The sequence below is a fragment of the Mirounga leonina genome, unplaced genomic scaffold (genome assembly GCF_011800145.1).
Source record: "Mirounga leonina isolate KUSES-001 unplaced genomic scaffold, KU_Mleo_1.0 Mir_180, whole genome shotgun sequence".
NCBI lineage: Eukaryota > Metazoa > Chordata > Mammalia > Carnivora > Phocidae > Mirounga > Mirounga leonina.
The window spans coordinates 6957970-6973672 of NW_023270469.1; the positions used below are offsets into that span (position 1 = coordinate 6957970).

The window sequence follows — 15703 nt, forward strand, 5'->3', positions numbered from 1 at the left end:
CTCCCTAGGAAACCGCCTGCATGCCAACCTCCATGTCAGTCTGCTTCCTCACTCGGGCCGTCCCTGTGTGGCTGGGGGTCCCAGCCAGGCCTTACCTTGTCCTCCTTGTGGAAAGCCAGGCAGGAGGCCCGGTTCACTCCCCGGATGTATGCAGTTGACATTTTGAGGATATCTAGCTTGAAAGGCTGCTCGAGGAAAACGATGTGGTTCTCGGTGACTCCGAAGCTGTGGTAATAGCTCGGGGAGAGGAGGGAGCGGGAGGTGATGGAGCAGAACACCTCCATGTGCTTCGAGGGGTTCTTCCCCTTCTTGTCCTCTAGAGAAAGGCAAGCCTCAGGAGCAGCACAGGACCTGGCCACCCCCAGACAACGCCCCCATCACCCGCAGCTGAGCCTTTCAAACTGACCTGGTCGCTAAGAACCTTTGGATGAGAGCCGACAAGTAAACCGATGAAGGGGCTGTTGCCTGGCTGACGCAGGGGCTCCGAGTGTTCCCACTTAGGCCCTCCTGCCCTGCGAGACCTGGTGCTACAATCTGAAAACATGGAGCCCCAGAGTCAGGCCTCGGGGCCAGGGGTCTGCACGACAGCCTGGGGGCTCAAACCAGCCTCCACCTGTGTTTGCATCAAGGTTTCTTCGAAACACAGCCGCGCTCCCTCCTTTATGCGGGGTCCGTGGCTACCCCTGCTCTTGAGCCTCAGTGGCTTTGCTGAGGAGTTGCAACAGGGACCACAGGTCTGCAAAGCCTCAGATATTCACTCCAGGAAAAGCTTGTCGGCCCCTGCTCTGGAACAACACCTCTTCACGCACACAGATCATCAGGGATCATGATCAAAGTGTGAAGTCTGACTCAGTATGTGGGGCTGGGGCCTGAGGCTCTGCATTTCTATCCAGCGCCCAGGGGATGGGCCAGCTTCCTAGGCTTCGACTTTGATATTTTGCTGAGGCCCATCATTTGAGATGTACCTCACAGGGTTTCCATGAATTTCTCTTCACGCTGACCATTCAGAAACAGCTGGGGGTGAGACTAAGCACCCACTGTGATAAGGGACTGTTACACATCTTGTGACAATGGAAGAAGACCGTATGATCCCCATTTTACGGATGGGAAACTGAGGCGTGATGGAATATGGTCTATCATTATGGCCAAAGACACAAGGGTTAGGCCAAGAAGACACAGCCCTCTTAGCCGGGCCACCTCCTCTGTTATTAGGGATAATAACACTCACAGAGTGGAGAGAGAGAACAGAATGAAATCATGAAGTAGTCCAAGACAGCAGAGGTGCGCAGTACATGTTCGTGCTCTTATTCCTCTGTCAGGATGAGTCACCGCTGGCCAAAAGGCCTCCCCACCCAGGCCTGGGGCTGGCTTACAATGAGTTATCTGCAAGCGTCCCCGCCTTGCTTGTGGCCACCTGGGCACACCATAAACAGCTGGCTGGTGGGAGGGATGCTGTGGGGTTGTGGGGTGGTTCTTTTCTTCACAAAACAAATGGAGCACAAAGCAAACCGAAATGGAAAGCACCCTGGCCTAGGAGGCAGGACCTGGCGTGAATCCCAGGGAAGCCAGCAGCATGGGCCTCATCACCCTATTTTATAATATGACACGGCAAACTCAGATGCCTGTAACATCCGTAGGTCTGACATTCTAGGAGTCTGGCTGGACGCTCTAACCCTTTATTGGCTTGATTCATGGGAGTTCCGTTTAACAAGAATACTCATTGTGCCTTCTGACCTTAGGGGCTCACATCTGCCGACAGAGCCTAGTAAGTAGCTCAGGAGCTTCTACAAGACTATGAGGGAGGGGACCAGCTGGGATCACAGATGGAAGCCAGTTTTCCTAAACCAGCAGGTCAAGCCCGCACCCTCGTCATTCTGCCCTGTCTCCTGAGCCCTGTGCAACCACCCTCAGAGGCCTGGTCTCCTGGGTGTGGTTCCCAGGAGGGTCCTGGACAAATAAGGGTCAGGAGCCTCCTCCCCTCAGGAACATGAAATCACAATTGGCCTGGGCTTTGCTCCAGGTTCCTGGCCTTAAATGGAGAAGTTTCAGAAGGCCCAAAGAAGCGGGGGAGAGTCTGAAAGGCTGAAGGTCTGAGGCAGGGCTGAGCTCCCATAACAATACTAGGAACCTGGCTTCAGGGGCTGGGTTGAAAGTGGGCAGTACAGCTTTGGCATACAAAGTTATGTTAGAAAACTGAAAAAAAAAAATGGATGGAAGGGACGATGTTTGATGGGCGGATGGATGGATGGACAGACAGGTGGTTGGATGGATGATGGATGGATAGGTAGACGGATGGATGATGGATAGTTGGGATGGATGATGGATGGACAGACAGATGGATGGATAGGTAAATGGTGGATGAATAATGGATAAATTAATGAATCGATGAACTGGAGCCTAAAGAAAAGCAGGTTAGAATAGTAAAGGAATTTATTCTTTCAAAAGGAAGTCTGGCAACATCTCTTTTACCCTGAAGGAGAAAAGCGTGTTCATGGTCATCTGAATCACCCGTGAGGGAAAGTGTCAGATTGAGTCTTATGTCATCAGTAAAAATCAGAACTCTTTGGAGGTAGCCACCCTTGGCATCTGTCCTTCACGATATCCCCAGAATGACCCACCTGGTACAGTGGCAAGGATCTTAAAGATCACATATTTCGTCTTCCCCTTGTCCATGATGGATGTGCCCATATTAAGAACATTTCCGGCTGCATCATAATGAGGATGTGCTGTTGCCAGATTTACAGCCACGTATTTGCGATAATCAACCTGCAAAATGATAGCCACCTGCTTTTGCAAATGGGGGGAGGGTGAAACTTGATGAAAAGCACCTACTTCTAGGTTGAGAGAGATGAGGGCTACTTTTGCCTATCTCCTGATGTGAAAATAAGGCAGACTTCACCTTTAAAGAGGATGTTTACCCATGTGACCTGATAGCACTTCATGGGTGGCCTCCTACAGCACAGAGGCTGCAGGGGAGTCGGTGAGCCGTGTGTCTTTTCCGTGACGGTTGTTGCAACCCTGCCCCCTGGCCCTGAGGGTGTCCTCAGCATGGCAGCGGGATTCCTCGACACAGAGCAATGACCTGCACAGAGAGGCAGCCTTAGCGCTAATCTTAACCACTGCTTTGTCTTTCTGCTTACATCATTTAAATTCTCCCCTTTTGCCTGCCACAGAGGCATAAATCTCCAGGCCTCTCTCATAGGATTATTCTGGGAACAGAGAGTTACAAAAACACTTGGTCACAGCGAAACTTGACTAACAAGCCTAGTAATGACCCCCCATCCCCAGCAGGGCACAGCCACAGAATAATGCGTGGCTGAGGAAACAACTGTCCTCCTCTCTTCCCCCAGAAGAGCATGACCTCCGGCCAAAAGTCAGGCAAGGCTTCATTCTCTCTTAGTATTTCCTCTCTGAGGCTTTGTGGAAAGCATACATCAGTTGGATGTATGCCACCCAGCTTAAAAGCTGCTGGACATAATTTCACAGCTGAGAAAAGTATTCCCTTTAACAGATTGTTAAAATGTATTGAGAAGACATTGAGGCTTTGAATAGCCAGCTGGAGAAAAAATGAGTGGGTCTATTGATTTTCATGAAAATGTTGATTTCATTCTGCCCAGGAAAGGTATCTGCTTGGGTATTTATTTTTGTCCTCTTGCTCTCTGCCTGAGGTCTCCCTCTTCAGGTCAATACCAGGTAGGGCTGCTCCAGTCCGGGGAATCCAGTAGTCATTCATTCAAACTCCCATTAAGCTCCCACTCGGTGCCAAGATGGTGGACAGTGGTATGGGTTGAATTGTGTCTTCCAAAATGATATGTTGAAGCCCCAAACCTTGGTATGTATATTTGGAAACAGGGCCTTTATAGATGTAATCAAGTTAAAATGAGGTAATTCTGGAAGGAGGTGCGCCCTAATCCAATGATTTGTATCTCTAGAAGAGATTGGAGTGATGCATCTATAAGCCAAGGAACACCGAGGATTCCTGGCAGCCACCAAAGGCTGGAAGAGGGAAGCCAGCATCTTCCCCTGGAGGCTTCAGAGAGAGCATGGCTCCGAGGACACCCCGATTTCAGATTTCCAGCCTCCAGAATGTGAGAGAATAAATCTCTGTTGTTCTAACCCACCTAGTTTGTGGTACTTTGCTTCGGGAGCCCTAAGAATAAACACAGACACAGAGATGAAACGACATAGACCTCACCCCAAGAGAGCTTAGAATCTAGTGCTAAGTGCTATGCTGGGGAAGCTCAGGATCCAATGGCATTAGAGGAGGGGCTGCCCCCATGAGTTCCTGCAGGCCACATGGCCCAACACAGGGGGTCTCTCTCTCATGAGCAGGAACTGATGCTGGTTGTAGTAGATTCACTGGTACCTTCTCCAGGGTTTCCAGATTCTGTGGGTTGATTTTCCTGATGTAATTGGTCTCTGTGGTCGCATAGAAGTTTTCTCCACACTTCATGATGTTAATCAGGCAGTTGTCTGTGAAATCAGGGATGGTATGGGACAAGTAGGTGAATGCTCTGTGGAGGAAAGCAGATCAAGAGCAAATCAATGGCTGTGTCTACCCAGCTGGAAAGTTCTGTTCAAGATGGCTTTAGTTTTCCTACCACTTAAAATGCTCTACAATTCAGGGGGAAAAAGTTCCAAGTCCCAAAGGATCACTTGAGGAATCTGGAGGACTTGGAGATCAAGTTGCCCAAAGATACCACTGTGTTGAATTAGCTAAGAAGTGAGTCATCTGGGACAAGATGGCCACCAACTGAACCCTCCTGGGCTCTCAAAAATCCAAAGGTCTCCCACACCAGAGACACCAAGAGCTGGTAGGTTGTTCTGAAGTATTTTAAGAATTTCTACAGAAATCTTATGTATCCATCCATAATGGCCCCCTAAGGCTAGCAAAACAGCTAATCCTTGCTTTTGGAAGCAATGAGAGTCCACAATGGATACTCTGAATTTGTCCAGGAAATTAGTTGTTTTTTTTTTTCTTTAAAGGAAAGTAAACAAATTATGAGAGCAAAACTCATCATTAGTTTGATCAGAAGATCCTGGATCCACGTATTGGTTAGTGCTCCCCCTGCTGGTGAGTGGTGAAGCAGCAAAGCCGCCCGACAAGCGGTGGTTTTGCGTTCCTTCCCTCCCCCTGCCTGGCTCCTCCCCCGCCTGCAAATGCCAGTTCAGTGCTTGCTGTGTGCCAGCCCCAGCACTGGATCCTGGAACTGGAAAGATGACGTCAGTTCCAGAAAAGCAGCAGCAATCTTCCATCTCTGGACCAGTCTACTGCTAGCACATTTCCTAACTCGTCTATATCCGAAGAGTATCAGGAAGGAGACCCTGACAGTGGGTCTGATTCCCTGGCCAACAGTTTAATCATCAAGCCTGCACTACATTCATAGTCATCATAGCCCAGATGATTTGAAACGTATTCAACTAAAAACCTTTCCCTATCTCTTTCTCTCATTTGCCAGTTTCCCACCTCACAGATCCTCCCACTTTCTCTACACACATACAAGCAAAAATAAATCCAGATTTCTTCTTGCTTTTTTACACAAAACATAGCATATCATATGCTCTTTCTACACCTTATTCCGCCCTGTGCCCACCACTCAACGAGGTATCTGGGAAATCTTTCCATTCAGCACATAGGGAGCATCCTCATCACCCCCCATCTTTTTTTTTGCTCCTGCCTGGTATTTTCTTGTACAGCTTCACTCTTATTTATTTAACTACCCTTCTGTTGATGAGCACTTGGGTTATGTTCAGTTCCTCATTATAACAAATGATGCAGCCATGGATAACATTGTACGTTTGCCATTCCAGACGTGAGCAAGCCTATCTCTAGACTGAAGAGAACATGCATTTATAATTTTTGAGATATAATTCCAAATTGCTCTCCTACCAGCCATATGGAAAAATACCTAATAATCTGTCAGATGCCCTTTGCCTCTTGCTATCAGTGATCAAGAACTGTGTGCCATAGACGGGCAAAGCCTGGCCAGGTGAAGGTTTTCATGTACTCTACAGAGGATTGTCAGAGGAGCGGATGCTGGTAGCTGGTACCTTTTTGATATCCTCAGTGGTCAAAATTAGCTAAGAAGTGAGTCATCTGGGACAAGATGGCCACCAACTGAACCCTCCTGGACTATCAAAAATCCAAAGGTCTCCCACACCAGAGACACCAAGAGCTGGTAGGTTGTGCTGAAGTATTTTAAGAATTTCTACAGAAATCTTATGTATCCATCCATAATGGCCCCCTAAGGCTAGCTAGGTTTTGACCACCGAGGGTATCAAGAAGCATGACCAGATTCAAAACGGACAGTTACCTGGAAAATATGTTTTTGCAGGGGTCCAGATAGGCCATCGTTCCAAACCCTGACACCATAATCCTGTTGGCCTCGACGTTGACGTTGTAGGTATCACTTCTCAGGTATTTGCTCCTGTAATAGACTTCACCTAAAAGAGAAGATGCAGAATCGTCCAGGCTGACACTTTTACAGTCAATTTTAAGGTCAGTTTCAGTCAATGTAGGGGTATTACAGAAGGAAAGGTGAGTTCAGTAGGATGGTGCCCTTTAGTGCGTGCTGGCTACAAGGAGCATTTGCAGTGAGCTCTCACACACATTTCCTCGCTTGAGACAACAATATGGCAAGGTAAGTATCCGTATGAGCTCCATTTACATAGCAGGGGACTGAGGCTCAGACATGTTCAGTCACCTTGCCAGGAGGTGCTGATCTGGCCCATTGACCATCTCTTCCACTATGCTAGTATCCCTCTAGAAAAGGTCCGGATTTGGAGGACTGGTCCAGAAGGCCTCGTACTTGGGCTGGGTTTCCCCAGGACCTGGTTTAGCCCTAGAAACCTTCCATTGACCATTTCAGCCCCTGGAGTAATATTTGATACCTACTACAGCCAGAGGATGACCTAGCACCTGATTCCATATACGGTAAAGTGCTAGTACCTGTGTGGAGGTCTCATTCACATAGACACTGGAGAAAATCTAACTCACTGCATACAAGCAGGGACTCTTGACCAGTTCATCAAGACCAACCTGAAAATGTATGTATGTTTCTAGACCCGTATTAGGTTCCTATGGCTGTTGTAACAAATTACCACAAACTTAGTGGCTTAAAATGACACAAATTTGTTATCTTACCATTTTGGAAGATGTAGCCTGAATGGGTCTTACAGGCCTAAAAAGCAAGGTGTCAGCAGGGAAATCTATTTCTGGCTTTTCTAGCTTCTAGAAGTTGCCTGCATTGCTTGGCTTATGGTCACATGACTCTGACCTCTGATTCTATGGTCACATCTTTTCTGACTCTCACCTCCCTCTTTCCCTTGTGATGATGCTTGTAATTACACTGAGCCCACCTGGATAATCTCTCCACCTCAAGGTCCTTAACTTAATCACATCTGCAAAGACCCTTTTACTTTGCAGAGTCATATAATATAGTCACAGGTTCCTTCTGGAAGAGAAAGGGGAGCAGGGGTGGGGGAGAAGAGAGGAGAGAGCTGAGGAGGCTCAGCTGGGAGTGGATGGATCAGGAAAGGCTTCCTGGAGGAGGTGGGACTTGAAATGGCCCTTGGAAGATGAATAAAATTATTTGCCCTCCATAGACTGGGGAGGAGGCAAGTAGGAGAGAGAGTAGCGCATTTCCATTCACTCTTCCTTGAAAGTCTGAAAGCAAAGGCCTGGAGGTGGGAAAGGCAGCCCACCTCCTGCAGGACTGAGTAACATGGTTTTCATCATGGGGCAGGGGCTTGGGAGCAGCAGGAATGGGATGAGGTTAAGGGGTGGGGGCTCTACTGGCATATATGAGGCTTTCAAACCATTTGGTGGACAATTTGAAACCTCTAGGTTTTTAAATTTTTATTTAATTTTGCTGTTAATTAGCAAGTGACGTGTTGACTTTTCCCTGCTATAGAATACATTCTTTGCTGTAATATTATATATGCTTCCAATGTTGGTTCAAATATAATATGCAAAAAGCCCAGGTCATACTGACATTTCATTCCCATAAAACAAGTTGATTAGAGAAATATCCATCATGTATCCACTGTCATGATGATGGGCTTAGGAGAGAACACCTTCCCAAGAAATTCTTGTCTGGTGACTTTTTATATCTAAGAAACGAAACAGGGCTAAGAGCTAACATTTATTGTGCACATGTGTGCTAAGTACTGTGTGGACACTTTATGTGTATTTTTTCTGGTTTGATTCTAAAACATTGGAAGTGTATAGAATACACCAACCAGAAATGTGTTCTTTGGGGGGGGGGGGAAATCAACCTAATGTCATTTGCTAATCAACAACAAAATAAGAAAATTTAAGCACTTGAAGCTTTCAAATTTCTTACCAAATGAAGTACAAGGGGCTTAGGCACTCATGACCCTGCAGGCCCAGTTCCAGTGAGTAAAATTGAGGCACAGAGAGGTTAAGTACCTTGCTTTAAGCCACACAGCTAGGGAGGGGTAAGCTGGATTCAAAGCTGACACGGCCACCACTGTGAGTTTGACCATTCCGTCTGTTCCTTGTTATTAAAAACGCACCTCTGGAAATGGGCTACCATAACTGCATGGCTTGCTGAAGCTTCACAAACTGAACTGACCCATATGAACTACATCCTAGTTAGCAGAACATGAGAACCCCCTGGAGGCCCCTCATAACTTGTCCAGTCACAAGCTTCTCCCCTCCCTGCCCCGTGAGCCACTATTTGGACCCTAATAGTCTCTATTAGTTTTGCTCTCGGGATTGTGTTTTCATGTCCATCTCCAAAGGATGTGAGTGTTTGTTTCAGTGGTAAGGACTCCAGCCTGTGTACCTAGATGGAAATAATAGCAATAATGGTGATGCTAGTCTTCATAAAATTGGAAGAGACCACGAAAGACCTTCTAGTTCTTTCTCCAGGCTTTGGGAGGTAAACTGTGTGTGCTCAGGGGAAGATCACCATCTATCCTATTCTCAAACGTCTTTTCACAGGTGGCTGCTGTGAAAATAAGTATCACTGAGATATTTCAGGAGCGGGGGCTCTGTTCTGGGCCTGCAGGAAGAAATAAGGAGGAATGACTTTGAGTTAACCCAGCCCTTGGTTCGTGTGTTCAACCAGTATCTATTAATCACCTTGGTGGGCCAGGAAGTGGGGGCGAGCAGCGTAGTCACATCTCTACCCCTGAGGGGATTCAGGTCTCCAAGTGGCTATGAATCCTACTCTGTCATCTACTGACCATGCACTTGACCTCATGTCAGAGTCAACACTTGGTCCTCTCTGCTCTGATGTGAGGATCATGATATGTTTCTTATGGAGTTGCTGTGATGCTTAAGGCTTGTAAAGCATTCAGCACATAGTAGGTGCTCAATAAAAGCTACATATGCTACTGAGATGCAGTGGGTAGAGTGGGCAGGCTTTGGTTCCAGGGTTAGTCCTAATCCCAGCCATGTGACCTTGGGTGAGTCTCTTTATCTCACTGAACCTCAGTTTTCTCAACTGGAAATTAGGGATCATGCAGCCCTCCCCAGATAGGATTGGCAGTTTTAAATGAGATGGGATGATACAAGGAGTTAGGCCCATTGGTACACAGCATGCACTTGCTAAGTAATGGCTGTGGAAATTTGGAATTGTCCAACAAAATCCTGGAGGCAGGAAGACTCAGCTGGGGGTTGGTGAGGCCACACACACTGGTCTTTGGTCACATGCTACATAGACCCTATTTCACGGCACCCTGGTCTCCCCCTGAATCAGCCTGTCCTTCGCTGGTCACTCTCTGAGGGTCACCACCTACAAGCACTGGCTAAGGTGTTTTCCCTAAAATGCTGAATTAAGTTCACTTGAAATGTAAACACCCATCCCAGGCTGGCTGTCAGCAGGTGGCCCATTTCCTATAAACAACCAGCCTCAGAGCACACATGGAGGGCTCAGGGCCACGGGAAAACATGTCTCTGGAATTACTCAAAGCTAACACTCAACTCTGAGGCTGAGATTAAAGAAGGCCACCACACATTCCTCAGAACCTTGCTCCCTGGTGAGCCCCAATTAGCCACATTCCTTCTAAAGGGACACAAGTAAACAGATGTGCTCCTGCCTGGAATCTTCTAGAATTGGGTCAAGTTTGATATTCTGGGGGGAATGGGAGATTTTATATATATATATATATCTACCTCCAATTTAAGAAAACTTCCAAAAGGCTAGTTTAGAGCTATAATAATTGAAAAAGCTTCGGAAAAGGCTAAATTCTGGAGAGCTTTTTGTCTCTAAACCTTGGTGATGCTGGCTCTTGGAATTCACATGTTCAAATCCTCGTGGGACAACGACCTTGCCTCTAAATAAAAAATTATCAAAATGTACTGCTGAGGGAGACTTGAATTCATTCATCTCTATGCCTGCTTTATAAAAATTTTTAATTTTGAAATAATTTTAAGGGTGCCTGGGTGGCTCATTTGGTTGAGTGTCCGAAACTTGATCTCAGCTCAGGTCTTGATCTCAGCTCAGGTCTTGATCTCAGGGTGATGAGTTCAAGCCCTGTGCTGGGCGTGAAGCCTACTTTAAAAAAAAAACAAAAACAAAAACTGAAATTATTTTAGACTTACAAAAAAGAGCACTCCTATATACCCTTTGTCTGTCTGGCTTCTCCTCCACTCTGCTCCTTTAGTTAAATCTTTTTTAAAACATTAACTTTCACTGGTTTCTGCTGAAGGCCACAAACCATTTTTCTATCTTTCTGCTTTCTTATTCCAGTCTTTTCTTACTGATTTGGGTTTTCCATGCTGGCTGTACACTCATCACCTGGTGCTTTGAAACAGTGGCAGAAGCCTCAGCCCCACCTCCACGGTGCACTGATAAACTTGGTCTTGGGTAGGATAGGGCAGCTAGACTGGAGGTTCACTGCAGAGGTTTTCTTTTTTTTTTTTTTATTAACACATAATGTATTATTTGTTTCAGGGGTACAGGTCTGTGATTCATCAGTCTTACACAATTCACAGCGCTCACCATAGCACATATCCTCCCCAACGTCCATCACCCAGCCACTTCATTCCTCCCAACCACCCCCGACTCTAGCAACCCTCAGTTTTTTTCCTGAGATTAAGAGTCTCTTATAGTTTGTCTCCCTCTCTGGCTTCGTCTTGTTTCATTTTTCCCTCCCTTCCCCTATGATCCTCTGTCTTGTTTCTCAAATTCCTCATATCAGTGAGATCATATGATAATTGTCTTTCTCTGATTGACTTATTTTGCTTAGCATAATACCCTCTAGTTCCATCCACGTCATTGCAAATGGCAAGATTTCATTTTTGATGGCTGCATAATATTCCATTGTGTGTGTGTGTGTGTGTGCGTGTGTCTATATATATATATATATATATATATATATATATATATACACATACACACCACATCTTCTTTATCCATTCATCTGTCGATGGACATCTAGGCTCTTTCCATAGTTTGGCTATTGTGGACATTGCTGCTATAAACATTGGGGCGCACATGTCCCTTCGGATCACTACATTTGTATCTTTGGGGTAAATACCCAGTAGTGCAATTGCTGGATCGTATGGTAGCTCTATTTTCAACTTTTTGAGGAACCTCCATACTGCTTTCCAGAGTGGCTGCACCAGCTCACTGCAGAGGTTTTCTGAAACCTCAGTGTGCTCAGGGCCATCTAGGAGATGTGTTAGAAACACCGATACTCTGGGGCGCCTGGGTGGCTCAGTTGGTTAAGCAACTGCCTTCGGCTCAGGTCATGATCCTGGGAGTCCCGGGATCGAGTCCCGCATCGGACTCCCTGCTCAGCAGGGAGTCTGCTTCTCCCTCTGATCCTCCTCCACCCCATGCTCTCTCTCTGTGTCTCATTCTCTCTCTCAAATAAATAAATAAAATCTTAAAAAAAAAAAAAAAAAAGAAAGAAACACCGATACTCTGACTGTGCCCTTCAGGATTATGATTCACTCAGCCCTGGGTGGGGTCTCAGAATTTGGAGTTTTAATCCTAGGGGATTCCGATGTAAGAGGTACACAAACCACCTTTTGAGAAATACTGGCTTTGTGTTATCTGTAAATCAGAGAACCCTGCTCACCCTGTGCATGTCCTCTTGAATCATGTATAGTAGTACTTAACATTTTTGGTTTGTGTTTCTACTCTTGGGGAGTTGAGTGGGGAGCCATTGAAAGTTGTAGAGGAGAGGAGAGATGAGGCCAGGCTGTGCCGCACTAATGTTGGCAATCTGACAGCCTTGAGAGGATTGGGCTGGAGAGATGAGGAGGGAGGGTAGCCAGCAAGAGGGGGAAGCAGAGCAGAACAGCATAAATCTTCGGTCATGAGATTCTAGATTTAGAGAGCATTGGGTTTATATCTGACATCCACCACTTCCTAGCTGTGTGCCTTTGGGCAAGTTACTTAGCCTCTCTGGGTGTCAGGCTCATCTGTAAAATCAAGAGGTACCTTCCTCAGAAGCTGTAGTGAGGGCTGAGTTGTGGGTGGGCACAAAGCACTTGGGCCAGTGGCCAGCAAGCACTCCCTGTAGTGAGTGTTGAAGAGATCGACTGGGAACATATTGCTTCCTTCTCCCAAAACAACCTTTACCTCGTTCATGCCATTTGGGCTCCATAAAGAGTTTCCTAGCACCCCTCTGGGCCAGGCCCAGTGCCAGGTAATGAAGACACAACAATTTGAACAGAAACCCTGTGTTCTGGGGCCTCCCACCCTAGGCTGGAGAATGGCAAGCTGATCATTGCAAAGCAGAGTAGGGCATGTACCTTCAACACAGGCCAGGTTCAAGAGCAGGACGGGGAAGGACGAGTAATTGAGTGGACTCTCTGTACTTCCCATTTTCCAGCCAGTTCCAGATTATGCATAGAATCGAGTCTTTCATGCTATTGCATATTTTTTTTAAATTTTTCTGTATATTATGTTTTGGTATCTTAATAAACCTTTCTGGTTGGAGGAGACTGTCCTTCCCTGGACTAGCCAATTCTTAGAGGTAGCAAAAGGCCCAGCATATCTGTGAGATGAAAACTAACCATTCCAGAGCCAGATCTCCTCTCTCTGGCCCACGCACTCCAGGAAGCAATATTCCTCTGCCTTCATCACCCCAGGGCCAGGTGCCAAGCACCAGAGACCACCCCCGAAGTCCAAAGCCTGCCAGCACTATTCACACCAGCTGATCCTAAGCTGTTTACTCTGTTCCGTCTTGTCTTTCCCTCAGAAACCCCAGGACAGGCCATTGCCTATGTGCTTCCCCTGCTCCTGTCTTCTGCCTCTGGACCACCTTGTTGCTATCCACTGTGGACCACTGTGACATGCCGTGCCTCCTAGGACCTGTGAGTATAATAGGCTTTGTTCCCAAGCCTCTCTCTGTCTCCTTTTGTGGTCACACCTAACTGACCATCCCATAAAAGATAATAAAACAGGTACTTACCTTTGACAATGGATTTTTAATTTGAAAATCTACTAGAAACCTTTAGAAAGTTTAAGCAGCATGGATTAACTTTGGTCATGTGCCTGTTTAACCCACTCAAGGATTTTGGTGGATGGCAGCCATGCTTCTGAAAGACAGCCATGGATTGGTCATCCCCTACTGGTTCTCTTGTCCCCAGAGTCTCTATGGAAGGATGTGGAAACCACCATTCAGTAAGCTGTGAGGGCTCACTTAAGCTACCTGCCGTTTCTCAGGGGGATGTGTGGGGGTGGGAGGGGGAGAGCAGGGATGGTTGCAAACTTGAACCCTAGACAAAACAAGTCAGATCCTAGCCCTACATCAGTGACCTTGCTCGGTTAAGTCACTCAACCTCTCTAAAGTTCCCATTTCCGCGTCTGCAAAGAGAGGACAAAGCACACCTCCCACGCAGTGCTAATGTGAGCACCTGAAATGGACCACAAGGGACCTGACAGCATGGCAAAGCAGGGCCTTCTGGAAAGGAAGCCAGTGTACTTTTACCTTTCATGCATGTCATCCAGAACAGCGTTGATTTCCCTAGGAATCATTGGTAACTTCTGTCAGGAGAGGAGGGGACTGTTAAGGCTTAGAGCTGTCAGCAAATATGGAACTCACTCTGTAGCTGAGTCTCAATAAAATCTGTTAAGTTTTTGCAAACTCAGAGCTCATGGTTTTCACACATGGGGTCTCTATTCATGAAATCTTAGAGCAAGCCACTGGCATAGAGTCTGCCCCCCAAAAATAATTGCTCACTGGCTTAGACGAAATAGTAATTAAGCAAAAATAACACTAATGCTTTTTGAGCACATGTTCTGTGCCAGGTATTATACAAAGCTCCTTACACATATTAATGCCTTTAAATTCCTTAAATTCCACATTCCTGATATCTCCATTTTACAGATGGGGAGACAGAGAAAGGGTCAGTAACTTGGCCAAGGTCACACAGCTTGGTTGCATGTTAGCTAGGATGAAGACAGGATTCAAACCCAGTGACAGTGATGGTGGTTTTCAATCTATTCTGTGCCTACCTGGTGTCAGGCCCTTGCTAGATACCTGGCCCTTCTAATGATCATGACAGCTCTCCAGAGGGGATCATCAAGCTCTTTTTACTGCAGTGGACACAGAGGCCAAGGGAGGTGAAGTGATCTGTTTGTCATGCTAGAATGCAGGGTTTAAAGAAAAATGTCACCAAGCTGAAGCATTAGGGCACGAACTCCCCCAGCATGTGACTCTGAGCCTGCTAAAGCCTCATGTGACCCATCCCAGACCTCTTTAGGAACTCAGAGCGTGCTGTTGTGACATACAGCAGCTTCATGGCCAACAGCAAAGAGTTTACCATCTACCTCGTGAGCCAGTCACCTGAACCCAGAATTCTGCCTTATTCAGCCATTTCAATCTCCCCTCTGGGAGAGCCACTGAACTTGTGGCTTGAGTGACTGGTCTCCCTTGCCTGGTGAGCAATCTACTCAGCTCTGTTCCTTTCAGCTCTGTTCTCTTCCTATTCTGATTTGAGGCATGTCTGACTCCAAAGCCAGTAATCTCCTCCTGCTCTCACCCATCCTAATGAGAATGCGTATCATTTTGCAGGTTAGGCTCTCTGAAAGAGAACCTTGGCCACCTTTCCAGGGAGGTTTGTGCTTGTGGTTGGCGGAATGATGGCCTCTCCAAGATGTCCATGTTCTAATCCCTGAAACCTATGAAGTTGTTACCTTATAGGGCAATGCTGACATGATTATATTAAAGGTTTTGAGAAGGGAGATGATCCTGGATTATCTGGGTGGGCCCAATACCATCACAAAGGTCCTTGTAAGAGGCAGACAGGAAGGTCAGAGAAGGAACTGATTATGGAAGTGAGGCAAGTGGGGAGAGTGAGGGAGAGAGAGCAGGTGTGCAAGATGCTCTGCTGCTTTTGCAGGTGCAGCTGGGGCCACAAGCCAAGGAATGCAGGCAGCCTCTAGAAGCCGGAAAAGGCAAGGAAATGGGCTATCTCCCTGGAGCCTCCAACACCTTGATTTTAGCCCAGTTTTTACTTGACTTTCATAACTGTAAGAATAAATTAGTGCTGTTTTAAGCTACTAAATTTGTGGTTGTCTTTACAGCAGCAACGGCAAACCAACACAGTACTCTTACTGTCTCTAACTGTGAAGCTGTGGAGCAAGGCCAGGCCATCAAACCAATGGTTGTACCTAGTCTCCCCCACTGTGTGCATTCCAGGCCCGTTGCTCAGCAGGGTGCCCTGCAGCCACGTGGGAATCCTGCCTATTAAGAGAAAGAATGTTTTGTTTCC

The 15703-nt window shown here is 46.7% G+C and overlaps 1 protein-coding gene across 1 annotated transcript in view; it reads right to left on the reverse strand.

The window, feature by feature from the left end:
• Positions 1 to 15703, reverse strand: part of BCO1 (beta-carotene oxygenase 1) — a 37279-nt gene that overhangs the window by 17374 nt on the left and 4202 nt on the right. Inside the window, 5 exon segments of the mRNA XM_035024730.1 lie at positions 96 to 316; positions 2619 to 2766; positions 4367 to 4514; positions 6315 to 6444; positions 15547 to 15675. Coding sequence (XP_034880621.1) covers positions 96 to 316; positions 2619 to 2766; positions 4367 to 4514; positions 6315 to 6444; positions 15547 to 15675 — 776 coding nt within the window.